At 47.1% G+C, this 17,010-nt stretch overlaps 1 protein-coding gene across 2 annotated transcripts in view; it reads left to right on the top strand.

The window, feature by feature from the left end:
* The window catches only part of CCDC88C (coiled-coil domain containing 88C), a 145,568-nt gene continuing 135,485 nt past the window's right edge, over nt 6,928-17,010 (top strand). For both annotated transcript variants that reach the window (XM_018066131.1, XM_018066130.1), the window contains exons 1-2: nt 6,928-7,149; nt 7,923-8,023. In XM_018066131.1, coding sequence (XP_017921620.1) covers nt 7,090-7,149; nt 7,923-8,023 — 161 coding nt within the window. In that variant the 5' untranslated portion in view covers nt 6,928-7,089. The remainder of the gene's footprint in view (nt 7,150-7,922; nt 8,024-17,010) is intronic.

Raw genomic sequence — 17,010 nt, 5'->3', positions numbered from 1 at the left:
AAGCTAGTTATAAACACCAGCTATGCCCACGTGATCAGTTACAAAAACGAGGACTGTGACGGCCATGAGTATTTACTCCTTCGTTATTTTGTTAAGTGTGTATCCGTGTGTGTGTATGTTTGTGTATACACACACATATATAATATACATGTATATATACACATAGATATATGTGTGTTGGTGTGTGTACTGGCTAACTGCAAAGAGCCGACTCATTGGAAAAGACTCTGATGCTAGGAAAGATTGAGGGCGGAAGGAGAAAGGGACAACTGAGAATGAGATGGCTGGATGGCATCACTGACTCAGTGGACATGAGCTTGAGCAAACTCTGGGAGACAGTGGAGGATAGGGAACCCTGGAATGCTGCACGTAGTCCATGAGGTGGCAAAGAGTTGGACATGACTGAGCAACTGAACAACAATGTTTGTATGTATGTGTGTATATATATATTTGTCACAACTATCTGTGTTTTCCCTTTTGTTATTTCCTTATCACATAAGATATTCTGACTTTTAAGTGTTATTAACTGCATCATAGTGTTGTTGTTGTTGTTTTTTTTTTTGCATCGTAGTATTTAAGTTACAGGATTTCAAGGAGAAGAGTGAATATCACCCAAGAATTCTGCATCCTCTTCTGGGGAAATAGTACATTTTTGATTGTATGCAGAGTGACTGTTAGCATGTTAGGTATTGTCTTTATTCAGAGATCAAGTGTGGTTTAAGGAGATGTGTCTGGGCACCAAGTTGATAAGGGTTACATTTGTGATGGTTAATTGTGTCAACTGAGCTAGGCCAAGGTACTCAGAGATTTCATGAAATGTCTGAATGTTGCTGCAATGATATTTTTTAGATGAGATTAATATTTAAATCAGTTGACTGTGAGTAAAGCAGATTACCTTCTACAGTGTGGGTGGGATTGAAGCCCTTAAGAGAACAGACTGAGGTCCTCCAAGGAAGAGGGAGTTCTGCCTCCAGTCTGTCTTGGGACCCAGGCTGCCACATCAACCCTCCTTTGTGTCTCAAGTCTGCGGGCCCGCCCTGAAGATTTGGGCTTGCCGGCCCCCAAACTGCATGTGCCGATTCCTTAAATCTCTCTCTCCCTTTCTCTCTCCCCACCTTGTCTCTATATATACTACAGACATAAGTAGACACACACACATCTTATTGGTTTGGATCTCTGAAGAACCTTGATTAACATAGACATCAAGATCACTCAGTGGGAAAAGGACAGTCTTTTCAACAACTGGTGCTGAAATGACACACAGCCACATGCTGAAGAATGAAAGTGCCTCACCTCATACAAAAATGTACTCACAGTGGCTTGAAGCCTTCAGTGTAAGGGCTAAAACCATGGAGTTCTCACAAGGAAACAAAGGGAGGATCATATCCATTACTGAGTGGGGTCATTCCAGGGGTGCAATCACGGTTCAGCGTCTGCAAATCAATGAGTGTGATATGCCACATTAACAAAATGAAGGATCAAAATCATATGCGCAGAAAAAGCATTTGACAAAATTCAACATCTGTTTATGAAAACACTCTCAACAAAGAGGGTAGAGAGGAAATAACCCTCAACATAATAAAGGCCACCTATGACAAGGCTGGGCTTCCCAGGTGGCGCTAGTGGGAAAGAATCTGCCTGCCAATGCGGGGGACACGAGATCCTTGGGTGAGCAGGATCCCCTGGAGGAGGAAACAGCACCCCACTCCAGTATTCTTGCCGGGAAATCCCATGGACAGAGGAGCCAGGCGGGCCACAGTCCATGGGGTTGCAAAGAACCAGATTCAACCAAGCACAATGACAAGACCACAACTAACGTCATACTCAATGGTGAAAAGCTGAAAGCTTTCCCCCAAAGATGAGCAAGGAGATGCCTTTTCTCACCACTTTTTTTCAACATGGTATTAGAAGTCCTAGCCAGGACAATTAGGCAAGAAAAAGAAAAAGGTATCCAAATCAGAAAGGAAGAAGTAAAACCATTACTGTTGGCAGATGACATACATGGAAAATCCAAAAGATCCCACCAAAAGAGTATTAAAACAATAAATAAACTCAGTGAAGCTGCAGGATACAGAATAAATAAAAATCATTGCGTTTCGATACCTCAATAACTATTAGAAAGATAAATTGAGGAAATGATCCCATTTAAAACTGCAACCAAAGAAAAAAAAATACTTAGGAATAAATTTAACCAAGGAAGTGAAAGACCTAAATGCTGGAAAACTATTAAGACATTGATGAGGGAAATCAAAGATACAAATAAAATGGAAAGATATTCCATATTCATGGATTGCAAGATTTAATATTGTTTAAATGTCCAAACTACCCAAAGCAATGAACAGACTGAACGGAACGCCTGTCAAAATTCCAAAGGCACTTTCCACAGAAATAGGAAAGTTTCTAAAATTTATATGAAACTACGAAGACCAGGAATAGTTAAAGCAATCTTGAGAAAGAACAACAGAGCTGGAGGCATGATGCTTCCAGATTTCAAACTATATTACAATGCTGTAGTAATCAAAATAGAATGGTATTGAATAAAAACATCACATATGTCAATGCAACAGAATAGAGAGTGCAGAGATAAACCCACCCATATATGGTCTATTATTTTATGACAAAGGAGCCAAAAATATGCAATGAGGAAAGGACAGCCTCTTCAATAAATGGTGTCGGGAAAACTGAACAGCTACATGCAAAAGAATGAAACTAAACTCCTCTCTTACACCATCCACACAAATTAACTCAGAATAGATTAGTTGAATGTAACACCTGAAAACAAAAAGATTCTCAGAAGAAAATGTTGCCATGTATGGTTCTTGACATCAATCTTGGCCATGATTTTCTAGATCTGATACCAAAAGCACAGGCAACAAAAAGTAAAATTCAGGCTAAAAAGGTTTGGCACAGTAAAGAAAATCAACAAGATAAAAGGCAACCTATAGAATGGGAGAAAATACTTGCTAATGATATATCTGATAATGGGGTTAAAACCCTATATATATAATATATAAACTCACACAACTCACAGGAAAAAGCAACACATAATCCAATTTTTAAAATGGGCAAAGGACTTGAACAGACATTTTTCCAAAGAAGATATATGAATAGCCAACAGGTACACGAAAAGATGGTCAACATCACTATCATCATTAGGGAAAAGGAAATAAAATACCCAAGTGATCACATCACACCTGTTAGAATGGTGAAACTTAGAAAGATAAGAGATAACAAATGGTGGCAAAGATATGAAGAAAAGGACCCTCACGCACAGTTCGTGGGACTGTAAACTGGGAGAGCCACTATGCAAAATAGTACGGAGGTTCCAAGAAAATAAAGATTAAGCAAATGATGAAGCAATCCCACTTGCGGCTATGTATCCAAAAGAATCAGAAGCAGGGTCTTACAGAGATACCTGTACACCCATATTCACAGTAGCATTATTCATAATAGCGAAAACATGGAAGCAACACAAAAGTCCATCCACTGATGAATGGATAAGCAAAATTCAACACACACACACACACACACACACACACACGAGTATTATTCAGCTTTAAAAAAGGAAAGGTATTCTGTGAATCTTAAGGACATGATACTGAGTGAAATAATCCAGTTACAAAAAGACAAATACTGTATGATTCCACTTAGAGTAGTCAAAATAATAAAGACAGAAAATAGAATTAGGCTTGCCAGAGGCCAGAGCAGGGAAGAATGGAAAGTTATAGGTATTGTCAGGTTTACAAGATGAAAAGAGTTACGGGGATGGATGGTGTCAAGGACTGCACAACGAAGTGAGTGTACTTAATGCTATTGAACTGTACACTTAAAAATGTTAAGATGGTAAATTTTATGTGATGTGTATTTTAACACAAACATTTAATTATGAAATTAATACATGCTCCTTATAACAAGTTAATTACAAAGACATTAACAAATAGCCACTCCCCCCTCCTTAAAGTTGTATGAATTATTTAAAACTCCTATCAAATTACAGAGATGCCATTAGATTACACAGCTGAGCCAGCATTTTCTGAGAAACGGAGAAATTTCTTTATCAGAATGAACAACATAATTAAAGTACTGCTTCTGTCTAGGAAGCAATGCACAAAGCAATTACTTTTCATGCAGAAATCAACAAGAAAAAAATTGTAAATAAATAGTTAAGTCTCTGGAAAAGGCAATGGCAAACCACTCCAGTACTCTTGCCTGGAAAATCCCATGGACGGAGGAGCCTGGTGGGCTGCAGTCCCTGGGGTCGCTAAGAATCAGACACGACTGAGCAACTTCACTTTCATGCATTGGAGATGGAAATGGCAACCCACTCCAGCGTTGTTGCCTGGAGAATGCCAGGGACGGGGGATCCTGGTGGGCTGCCATCTGTGGGGTCGCACAGAGTCGGATGCGACTGAAGCAACTTAACAGCAGCAGCAGTTAAGTTTCAGATAAGAGTGAAACCCAAGGGTTGGTCTGGATGGACAGGGGACGGAGGGTTACTGCTTAGTGGTTAATAGACGGTTTGTGTATTTGCTTCCTGAAGTTTATGGCCAACTCGATGGAGACATAGGGGAAACAATTCTTATTAAAATAATGGCAGATGGGGGTGGCGGGGGGGAGTGGCAACAGATGAGGAGGAGACAGTGAGGAAGATTCCTTTATAGACCTTTTTACACCCCATCACCTGAACTTCAAAATTACCCTGTAAAGTCACCCAGGAAACTCCTTACTCTGATCTTACGGAGTGAGAGGGTTTCTAGAAGTGACTTGTCCAGCTCATCCAACCCTGTGAAGCCTTCCACTCCTGCAACCTGGGCACCATCCAGTTTACCTGACACCCTGCACCCCCAGGAAACAAGGATGCTCAGTCAGCTCGCTCCCAACGGAATAAAATGGGGTTGAGCCAATGAACTGCGGATACATCAATGACAATGAACCAACACAGCAGCTAACTGACCCCCAAACAGAAATTCCTGACATATTTGTGGCCCAGGAGGTGTCAGTGTCCTCAGCGACAACTGTCAGAAAAGCATTTGTCCAATGTATTTCCTAGTGTGAAAGATTATGCTTATCTAATAATTTTAAAGATCGCCTCCTTGTCTTTCCAGAATAGCTGGGATCAATATGAAAAAAAAAAAAAAATCCCAGCCGCACAGAACAGGGGCCTTTTAAACAGAGGTAGGCATAAATACATATTTTATATATTTTCCAACTGATTTCATGATATAGGCAATTAGGAATTATTGAATTTCTGGTGCACAAAGAAACCACATAAGCTCGAAATTTTAGTTCTTCTCAGTCTCCCATTTTCCCTTCCATCATCCTGAATTCGGCACTTCTTTTTAGGGATGCCTTGCATTGGAGAAGGAAATGGCAACCCACTCTAGTGTTCTTGCCTGGAGCCATCCCAGCGATGGGGAAGCCTGGTGGGCTGCCGTCTATGGGGTCGCTCAGAGTCGGACACGACTGAAGTGACTTAGCAGCAGCACCAGCAGTCGACTTGGCTGACTTCCCGGGTGGCTCAGTGGTAAAATATCTGCCTGCCAAAGCAGGAGACCCAGAAAGACCCAGAAAGATTTCCTCCTGGAGGAGGAAACATGCAACCAACTCCAGTATTCTTGGGAATTTCCATGGACAGAGGAGCCTGGCAGGGCCACAATCTCACCCCCTCACCCGCTCAAGTACCACGGAACTCGGCTGCAATTCCACATTTCACCGGCAGATGCCGCAGCCCCAACGCTTGACAGAGTCAACTTTCACATGCAAACCAGCAGCCATTTAGCGCCTACTGTATACTTGCCACCAATTATGCTAGGCGCTTTCAGGCCAATACAGCATCGGTGGGCTCACCTGGGAAACTCTTGAGGATTCGACTAGTTTAACTGTGTAAAATGTTTTGAACAATGACTGAATCGTAGTGTGAAATTATTACCGGCCCAAGGTGAGGTAGAGACCGCCCGATCCACCGCAGCTGTCTCAGCAGGGAGGTTGTGGGTCTGGGCCCAGGGCTGGCTTTCCATCCAGTTGGGGCACTTGTCCTCTTTCCTGTCGCCTACCACCAAGCTGCCGCTACGTCCTCCAAGTAGGAATCCGGAATCTGGCTTCACTCTTGGCAAAGCGGCGGTGGTGTTGGGGTTGGAGGGAGGGGGTGTTCCAGTTGGGCCGGGTCCAGGTCGGGGCGGCCACAACACCTGTTTTTCTGCGGGAACTTCTAAAAGGCTAGCAGCCTGGGAGGTGGTAAGGTGGGGCGCAAGAGGTCGCGCTCCTACGGCTTAAACTCAGCACCAACTTTCCTCCTCTGACTTCCGGGCCTGCGCCCCACCTGCCCACGAGGCCGATCCCAGCACCTGAGGCTGGCGGGCTTGGGCCTGTCGTCACGGAGCCGAGCGGGGCCTCGGCGGCACCTGGGAGGCTCCGCGCGGTCGATGGGCTGCACCTGCTTGGGGGCCGCCAGCCTGGCGGTGGTGGGCTCCGCTGGGCCTCCAGCGTGCGGTGTGCCCGAATCGACCTGGGTGGGCAGCGCGCTCCGCTCTCCTTCGGTCTCCCACACGCGCACCCGGGGAGGCAGAGGCCGGGACCCAAGCTCTCTTGCTCTCGGGCCCGCAACGGGCTCCCGGGCTGGTGGCCGACGCACGCGCGCAGCGAGGAGCCACGTGTTGGGGCCCCAAGCCCGCCGAGGCAGCGCTCTCTGCATCTGCGCGCGGCTGCAGCCCCACGTGCGGGCGGCCGGGACGCCCCCTCCCCCTGCATACGTGCGGACCGCTGCCCCCTCCCGGCGCCCCCGCGCCGCCGCGCCCGCGCCGGGACTCCCGGCTCCAGCACCGCGAGGCGGCGCGCCGATCCCCCAGGGCCGCCAAGGGGCGGGGCCGCCGCCCGCATTGTTCCTCCCCGAGCGGCGGGCCCTCCCCTTCCCCCAGCCCCGGGCGGGGCGCGGGGCCGCCGAAGCCGCGGAACGTGGGCTCGCGCCCCGCCTTTGTCTCCCGGGCGCGAGCCGCCGCAGCCCCGCGCCCGCCGGTCGCTGCCAGAGCCGCTTTGTGCCTCGGCGCGGGGGACGGGGACGCGGGGCGCGGAGCCGGCGGGCGCAGCCTCAGCATGGACGTGACGGTCTCGGAGCTCATGGAGCTCTTCCTGCAGAGCCCGCTGGTGACCTGGGTGAGTGTGCCTGGCTCCCCGCCCCATTGTTGGGGCACCGGCTCCTCTCCCGCCCGCTGGCGATCGCAGTTAAACCCGACCCAGCCGGGGCCCCGGGTAGCCCCTAGACCCAGAGGACTCATCAAGTGCCCTCCGTCCCCCACCCCCCACCCCCAGCCAGGGTCGGGGTCGGTGTCCCGGGGTCTGGGGTTATTTCCAACTCTGGAGACGGCGCGCCGGGTGCAGGACCCCGCCTCGCTCTCGGCCGGGCGGGGGTGCTGAGTGGGTACACCTGTTCCCGCCAGGGCGTTGGGCCGGCGGCCCTGGAGCGACAGGGTCCTAGTGGTCACCCTGGGCGCATGGCTTGACCGCTTGGAAAAAGGACCCACTCCCTTAAGATATCCTCGTGTAGTTTCTGAACCCCTGAGGCCAGCGGGTGGAGAGCAGTGGAGATTAGGGGGTTTCGAGTAAGAACGTTTACGGCTAGGGTGGGCGCTGTGATTTCCAATAGATCTGAGACGTGAGAAATTTATTGAGAAGTACCCTTTATTTTATTTTCTTTCCACTCTGAGACGCCGCAAAAAAGTGGCGAGGAAGTTTTCTTTCTGCTGTCTCTCTTCTGTTGCCTGGCACGGGGAGGGGGATCGAGGCCCGGGAGAAGCGTGCTGTGGAAGGGTGGGTGGCCGTGGGTGACTCCCTTCTGCCCCCAGGGGCTCTGCCCGCCTGGAGAGCTTTAGACTGAGCGCGTGGGGGTGACTTTTACTGCCTTACTCTCCGCGTTCCCCTCCCCGCAGGTGAAAACTTTTGGCCCATTCGGAAGCGGCAACCAGGACAACCTGACCATGTACATGGATTTAGCGGATGGCATCTTTCTGAACCAAATCATGTTGCAAATGTGAGTTACCTTCCGGGAGGAAGGAAGGAATGATGCCTCGGAAAGTCGAATATCCGGTTGTAGAAATGGAATGTGAAGTTGCAGTGTTCTCTGCATGTGGGCCCACTGGTATTTCGGTATTAATGGTGTCTTCCTGGTTTGTTGGGTGTGAAGAACTCCAGGACAGTGGTTTGGTCAGATGTTTGGTGAAAGGAATTTGAAATTGAGTGACTGTCATCCACATGTTGCAATTGACTTGGAACTTAGGGACTTAAGTGTTGTTTGACAATGACAAGGAAAAAAAAAAGAAAAACCTTTCTTTTGGGGGGCAAGGAGCTGTAACGGAGAGTGTCTGGTTACAGGAAGTGTCGGGTGGGACCAGAGCATCCATGAGTGACTATAAAGTTTCATTCGAGGTCAGGACGCCTGTGTTTCTGCCTCCCTTTCATCTTGTGTTTCCAGTTGCCCCAGAGCAAGTGCAATTGGTTAAGGTTCCTTCTTATAAACTGGATTGAAAAGTCACTGTGTTTGGGAGGGGCCTGGAGAGCCAGGATGCTTTGGTGCTGTTTGTCTTGAGGCGTGGGTTTAAACGGAGTTTTGGTGGAGGTTACACCTGCTAGCACGTTTGACCGCATCCTTTCCTGTTGCTGCATTCTGCCGCGCCTGTCTGATTGACAGCCTGCCGCAAGTAGGTGTTGGCTCCTGCCACTGCGTTCTGTTTTTAACTCAGAAAGTGCAGGGAACATATTGGAACTGAGTGTCTGTATGATTCACAGGCACTTGGAGCAAATGTTCTCTGTGGATCAGGCCCCTGTGCTCACCTACTCACCTGCAACTAAGCAAGTTGTCATCTTGAGCCAGAAACTTATTAGCTGATGAGAATCAGCTGCATTTGTGGCCCCTGTGGGAGGAGGAGCAGTCAGCTTTGGTATATTCCGAAAGAGGTTTAAATAGATCTACCTACAGAGATCTATTTTAAACAATTTCCTGAGGTCATTGCTCCTGTGGAATAAGTTACTTGATGTCATGCTGTGGCAGAGACATCTCAGTCTTAATGTTTTTTAAGACGCTACCAATGTTACCTGTTTTGAGTTTGATTAGATTCTAAAATGACTACTCTCTTGTCAGCTTGGCAGTACTTCTTGGTTCACAAGAAGGAGTTTTCCTGGGGTTGTCTCATGGCATATTCAAGTTCTGGCATGTATTTCCCCTCCTCATCCTGTTAGACCCCCCAAAATTGCTGGATTCCAATTGGTGCAACAACCAGTGAAATTTCAACCTGTCCTGTTTAATTAAAAAAACCAGCAGTATCCCTGGCTTTTTCATCAGGGTTTTACACCCAGGCGAGGTGGAGAACAAAAGCCCTGGGACTGTTTCTCTTTCTTCCCTGACCTTTGGAATTCCTGAAGCGTTTACCACTTGCTTGTAAATCAGGAAAGCCTGTTGGACCATTCCTTTGAGAAATGCCAGCTCATCACTTGTTCACACTTGGCCCCGAAGCTAAATGCAGTTTGAAGGGCTTCTCCCTTCCCCTTGACAATTTTCAGTGTTCCTTTCTCCCCTGTGATGCCACAGTAATGGTCCTGCAAGTGAGAACTGGTATGTTTGCAGCCTCTCGGGCCTCAAGCAATGGTTCTGGGTCCTCTGGCCAGAGTTAGGCACCAAGAAAGAGAGCAGTGGGGAAGCTGGGTGGCTTTCTAGAAGGACATAAGGAGGGAGAGGTGCCACTTGCATGCGGTTTACTGAGTGGGTGATCGAAATAACCCTGCTCCAGGCGACAAATCAGCATTGTCTGCTCTTGGAAGTAGGTAGGGGTTGATCGGAAAGGGGGCACAAGGGGACTTCTTTTCTTTAATATTTATTTATTTATTTGGCTGGCTTGTCCAGGTCTTGGTTGTGGCATGTGAGATCTAGTTCCCTGACCCCGGGGTCGAACCCGAGCCCCCTGCATTGGGAGCATGGAGTCTTAGCCACTGGACCACCAGGGAGGTCCACAGGGGAACTTCTAAGGGTGGTAGAAATGGTCCATGTATTGACTGGGGTATATTTCAGTTTTCAAAACTCATCAAGCTGTAACTTAAGATACATGCGTTTCACCCTGGGTAAAAAGGACCTCAATTTAAAAAGAAAGTTTTAGCCCTAGTGTCAAAAGCCTGTGTAACCTGCTTGTTCAAACCCTACGTCTCATGCAAGCCCTGTGCGGCTGGGCACATCACTACCATGTCAGTTTCCTCATCTGTAAAATGGGCAGGAGAGTACCTCCCTTAAGATGGTTGTGAGGATGAAATGAGTGATGTATTAGCAGTTAACACAGTGCCTGCCACTTAGTAAGTGTTGGTGTCAGTTACGTAGTTATGTCTCCCTTCTTAATCCAGAAAGGATTTGTGTCACTGCTTGAAAGTTGTTGTTTTTTTTTTAGTCTACTTTCCCCCTATGTTCTTAGTCTCTTAATAATTCTTAAGTTCTAGCCCTCTCCTAACAAGACGGAGGGCACACATCCTAGCCCCACATCTAACACTGTAGTTAAGCCAAGCCTGTTTTCACTTCTGCCAAGTGTCAGGCTAACTAGTGGGTAAGCGATAAGGCTGTTCTGCCTTATCTCCCATGCTGGTAGCCCCTACTGTGTGCAGTTCGCCTATTTTGATAAATTCTCTCCGGGTTGGTAGGAACTGAGAAAATTGCAGAGAGCAGTGTGCTAATGTGTTGCCAGAGCTCATACAAGAGGGGTTTTACCTAACACTTGAGAGCCATATGGAGGCTGGCTGGGGGTCACGTGACCGCACCTGGGCATTGTCTCCGGCAACTGAAGAAGCCTGGAATGGTAGTCTCTCGGCCAGGCCTCTCGGTGACATCAGTGCCTGAAAGCAGGAAAGCCCTGTGGGCTCAGCTTTCAGGGGAGGCCCAGGTCCAGGAGAACTCCTGAATGAAGTGAGGCATTGAGTGGTGTGGATGGAGCGGCTTGGAAAACTTGCTGAATAGCTCCTCTGTGCATGTACTTTCCCTGGGTACCTACTGGTCCCCAAGGGGGAAACAAGATGTCTAATTCACTTTGGACATGCTTTTCACAGTCTCTTAGGAAAATTAAGAGCTCTAACTCCAGGGACTTCCCTGGTGGTCCAGTGGTTGAGACTTTGCCTTCTAATGCAGGGAGTGCAGGTTCGATTCTTGGTCAGGGAGCTGAGATCCCACATGTCTTACAGCCAAAAAGCCAAAACATAAACCAGATGCAATACTGTAACAAATTCAATAAAGACTTTAAAGTGAAAGTCGCTCAGTCCTGTCTGACTCTTTATGACCCGACCCCATTTACTATACAGTCCATGGAATTCTCCAGGCCAGAATACTGGAATGGGTACCCTTTCTCTTCTCCAGGGGGTCTTCCCAACCCAGGGATTGAACCCAGGTCTCCCACATTGGAGGCAGATTCTTTATCAGCTGAGTCACAAGGGAAACCCAAGAATACTGGAGTGGGTAGACTATCCCTTATCCAGGGGATCTTCCCGATCCAGGAATCAAACCGGGGTCTCCTGCATTGCAGGCAGGTTCTTTACCAACTGAGCTATCAAGGAAGCCTGAAAGAAAATACTCAAAAAAAGAGAGCTCTGACTCTAGCATCAGGCAGACAAATTCAAATCTTCCCTCTGCTATACTGGTTCTGTTACGTTGCGCTAATTACTTAAACTGTCTAAGCCTCAATTTCCTGATCTGTAATAAGCGGGATGGTATTTTATAGATTTAGGGAAGATTAAATATGAATATGCATGTATAGGAAATGCCCAACAAATGTGAATCATGTCAGTCATCTTTACTGTTAGGCCTGAAGCTGGCTTTGTGTGTGTGGACACATGTGTGTGCTGGTGTGCATCTGTCCACATGAGGGTGGACACCTGCGTTGACCCAGTGGCTGTTGAGTGCAGTTGCAAACTGGAACTGAAAGCTTGTAGCTAGGCAAGGCCGACGTTAAATCCAATACTATTTGCTTTGTTCAGACTCCTTTCTAACCCCTTGTGCTAGCTGCAGAATTACGAATAATATATTCATTATTCAGAAGTTGGAAATATCCGCAGGCCAATGGAAGAGTTTCTTAAGCTTCTAAAAAGCATTTGGAGTATTGTATATTAATGCATATATATGGAATCTAGAAAAATGGTTCTGATGACCATCTGTGGGACAGCAATAGAGACACAGACATAGATAACGGACTCGTGGACACAGCAGGAGCCGGGTGGGGTGGGGAGGAGTGAGTGTGATGAATTGAGAGAGCAGCATTGAAACATACACATTACCTTATGTAAGGGAAGGAAAGGTTGGGGCGAACTGAGAGTGTAGCATTGCCACACATACATTACCATATGTGAAACAGATAGCCAGTGGGAATTTGCTGTATGACACAGGGAGCTCAGCTTGGTGCTCTGGGACAACCTAGAGGGATGGGGTGGGATGGGAGGTGGGAGGGAGGTTCATGAGGGAGGGGATATATGCATACCTACGGCTGATTCATGTTGCTGTATGGCAGAAACCAACACAACATTGTAAAGCAATTATCCTCCAATTAAAAATAAATAAATCTTTTAAAAAGTGCTTTTCTGAGGAGAAAAGAAAGATAAAAAGCACTTGAAGGATAAGTTTTTTCCTTAGAATGCCAGGAGTTGGGGTCCCATTTTGCAGATATTAAAGCTGAGGATAAAGCGGCAGATACTTGTTAGTTGAATGAGTTTGTGTTGGTGCTAAAGTCTTGGGGCAAAAAGAGTTTTTACTCATGAACTTAAGTGATATTCTTTCATGGCTGCAGCATGTGACACTCTTCATGGGGCCTTGATTCTGTAAAAGTTAAATGAAAAAATTAATGTTTGTAGTAGGAAGGTAGGAACATATAGATGCGTGTGCATGCTCAGTGACGTCTGCCTCTTTGCAACCTCATGGGCTGTAGCCCACCAGCCTCCTCTGTCTATGGGGCTACTGGAGTGGATTGCCATTTCCTCCTCCAGGAGGAACATATAGATGAGCAAAGCAAACATTGCCTATAATTTTACCATGTCAAGGTTGCTGCTGCTAAGTCGCATCAGTCGTGTCCGACTCTGTACGGCCCCATAGACGGCAGCCCACCAGGCTCCCCCGTCTCTGGGATTCTCCAGGCAAGAACACTGGAGTGGGTTGCCATTTCCTTCTCCAATGCATGAAAGTGAAAAGTGAAAGTGAAGTCACTCAGTCATGTCCGACTCTTAGCGACCCCATGGACTGTAGCTTACCAGGCTCCTCCGTCCATGGGATTCTCCAGGCAAGAGTACTGGAGTGGGGTGCCATTGCCTTCTCTGACCATGTCAAGGTAGTAGTATTAATATTCTGGTGTCTCCCAGATGTCATCTGTGATATATACATATATCTTCCTAATGTATTTTTATACAAAGTTGGGCTCAACCTTTTCTTTTAATCTATGATAGATTATCAGTATCTCTATCATCTGTATCAAACATAATTTCTTCTTTATTTTTAACATATTTTGGCCACACCACGTGGCATGTGGGATCCTGGTTCCCCGACCAGGGACTGAACCTGTGCACCCTGCCTTGGAAGCATGGAGTCCTAACCACTGGACTGCCACGGAAGTCCCCAAACATGGTTTCTTGGTTCAGTTTTTTTTTTTTTTCCTGGATTCACTTTTAAATTTAGGAGTCATTGGAATATGATGAAAAGTTCAGGGCTGACCTTTTCTCAAAGGAGGGAGGCAAGGTTACTGTAAGTCTAAATTACAGTTCTCTTTGAAATTTTAGGGAGAGTGATTTTTTTCTTTTTTAACGAGAAGAAAGCCCGCAGGGCCCCGCACTTTGGCCTTGTTTGTCTCCGAGTTTGGACGCGCTCCTAGACACTTCCTTGCCGCCGTGTCTCTCTCCTGTCCTCTGTGCCCCACACATCCCGGCGGGGGACTGGCAGCCTTTTCTGTTCTAGGACTGTCATGTAAAGAAGATCCTTGTTGCTTTTGAGGCTTTCAGGGAGACAGTCTTGCAGTAGTTCTGTGATCTTGCTGGGATCAAGAACCACGTTGGCCAGTACAGCCCTGGCCTTCCTAGAACAGTAGGGTTTTAGGGCTGGAAGGGCCCTGTGATCACCTGGCAGATGAGCCTAACGGGGGCTAGAGAACTTTGGCCCATCCTGGGCCCTGTTTCCAGACCAGAGTCAGTGGCTTCTGACCCATTTCCTGCTCCAGGACAGGAGGGGGTTATGCAATGCTGGGCCAAGTGGGGATAGGCCTTTCTTAACCAGAGTTGACTGCTGTTCGATTTATTTCCTTAATCTCTCTTTACCTTGAGAGCCATAGTTACAGGAAGGAGTGCTAATATAATGATCATGATAATTAGTCTAATTATTCATGTACTAAGCGTGAGCGCTTTTGGAATGTTGTTTCCGTTAGCTGTTGCTTCCTAGAACTGGAGGTTAACAAGAGTGGAAATGGTCAGAGGCTCCCCCGTCACCTGACGGCTTTGCAGGCCCAGACCTCGGGTGTGTGTTTGCCCTTGTTCGTGCAGTGAACATCCGCGTGTTTGCTAAAGTCCTCTGGCTCCTGCTACTCTTCAGGTGGTCTGACTTAATGGAAACTGGCACCTGCATCTTCTCTCAGTTCTGTTTTTTAAAAATATGTATTTATTAATGGTGCTGGGTCTTAGTTGTGATGCGTAGGCTTCTCATTGTAGTAGCTTTTCTTGTTTCAGCTCCTGGGCCCCAAGGCACAGGCTCAGTAGTTGTGGCGCTTGGTTTTAATTGCCCTGCGGCGTGTGGGATCTTCCCTAGGGTTCGAACCTGTGTCTCCTGCAGTGACAGGCGGGTTCTTTACCGCTGAGCCACCTGGGAAGCCCTAAGGTCTCCTGTTGTAAGAAGCACATTCCTCACTTTATGAAATTGCCTCTCATCTCTTCAGGTCTCTATAGTAAAAGGAGGAGAATTGCACCCTTAAGATCAATTATTTTGTCATGCTAGGTACACTTCTGTAGCTAAAATGCCTTTGTAGTTTAAATTCTGAATGCCTCCTCTGTGGCTAAAATTAATTTCCACGCAACTGTTAACCTTTATTTTTCTCAGTAATGAATGGCTCCAGAAGAGATGTAAATGGCTTGGCAGGACTCTGTACTGTGTGGGGACAGTAAGAAACGTTGTCCCAGGAAAAGAGTTGGGACAGTTGCAAAGAGGTCTTCTGGTTGCCCCAACGTGCTCATATGACTGTTTTAGGGGAGGCAGGATGATTGAATAAAATCCATGGCTGATTATGGCAGTGTGATTCATAAAGGGGTTTGCACACACGCAATACAGTGTCGGGACTCATAGTGTTTATATCAAATATTTACTTAATGGTTGAATTTTAAACAGCTTGTGTTATTAAGAAATTATGCCTGCAGTGATATTTGAAATAATTTCGGTTTGTAGATTTTTTTTTCTATTGGTTAATCTTGTATAAATTATTGGCTTTGAAAGAGCCAAATGGCATTGAGATTGATTTGCTTTACTCCCCCAAATTCCCCTTCCTGTGCTCACACTATCATCATTGAGGGGCGTGGGTACCAAGGAAGGAGGAAGAGACCTGTTTCTCTTCCATCACACCAGCCCCCAGGAGGCTCAGCACCCTCATCACAGGGCTCGCATGACAGATAAAACCATAAACACAGCCCTCATTTGAATGAGACATCCTTCATGGTGTCTTGGGACAGTCGAATGGGCGGAAGGACTTTGTTAGGAAAAGAAAGCAGTGTGTGGTACGTGGGGGGCGGGGGAGCGAAAACCCATTCTTGTCGAGTCTGTTCTCCAAATAGGAAACATCGTTAACGCTGAGAATTTTCGAGAAATGTCCTGTGTGTAGATGAGTGATATTGTAAATCACTTGATTCAGATTTTTAATTTCATCACAACCAGACCTGCCTTTTGCCTGAGTTTGGAAAAGAAATGACACTTTGGGGATTTCCCACATCAATTATCTGTGTCTCTTAGCATTTCTCGTAGGGGGTGGCATACACGACATAGTGTCACAGACTCACAGTGGCGGTTTTTTGAGCCATCACAGGCGTGAACACTCGGTGACACACACAGGAGACCCGTGTGAAGTGGAACATTGATGATTTTACTGACTTTTATGAAGTCAGAAAATGTACCATTTTCCCCTCTTTCTTGGTATTTCACATAGTTTGCTTTGTTTGGCTTTTAGCTTTTAATCCTTTTTTATCTTTTATTTAATAAGTTAGCTCTCTCGATTTTTTAACAATATTTGTTTATTTCTGGTTGCGCTGGGTCTCTGTTGCTGCACGCGGCCTTTCTCTGGTTGCAGTGAGCAGGGGGGTGCCCTCCATGGGGGTGCACAGGCTTCTCACGTGTTGACTTTTGCTGCAGAGCACGGGGCTCTAGGTGCACGGGCTTCAGGAGTTGGGGCACAGGTGCTTTAGTTGCCCGCGGCATGTGGAATCTTCCCGGAACGGGGATCAAACCCATGTCCCCTGCACTGACAGGCAGACTCCTATCCACTGTACCACCAGGGAAGTCCTGTTCTCTTTAATCTTGAAATATATTTTGGGGTAGGTTATTGGTGGCTCAGTGGTTAAAAAAAGAAAAAGAAAGAAATCCACCTGCCAGTGCTAGGAGACACGAGTTCAATCCCTGGATTGGGAAGATCCCCTAGAGAAGGAAATGGCAACCTGCTCCAGTATTCTTGCCTGGGAAATCCCATGATCAGAGGGGCCTGCCAGGCTATACAGTCTCAAAAGAGTTGGACACGACTTGGAGACTGAGCAACAGAAGCTGGCTTTTATACAGGGTCACTTTGGGGTCTGCATTGACACTTGGTCGTTTATGGCCGCCACCAGCAGTGGGGACAACAATAATATTGATTAAGGGCAGGTGCTGGGCTTGGTGCTTGGGGAGGGAGAACAGAAAGTGATGCATCTCCCCTGAGGGTTCCACGACTTGGCGGTAGCAGACTTAGGATTTGACCTGAGCCACAGCTGCATAGTGACCTAGGCTTGGCGAGGACT

Source organism: Capra hircus, chromosome 21 (assembly GCF_001704415.2).
Source record: "Capra hircus breed San Clemente chromosome 21, ASM170441v1, whole genome shotgun sequence".
In the NCBI taxonomy this organism is placed as follows: Eukaryota; Metazoa; Chordata; class Mammalia; order Artiodactyla; family Bovidae; genus Capra; species Capra hircus.
The sequence above is the reverse complement of the archived record's forward strand: the minus strand, read 5'-3'. Positions and strand labels throughout refer to the sequence as shown.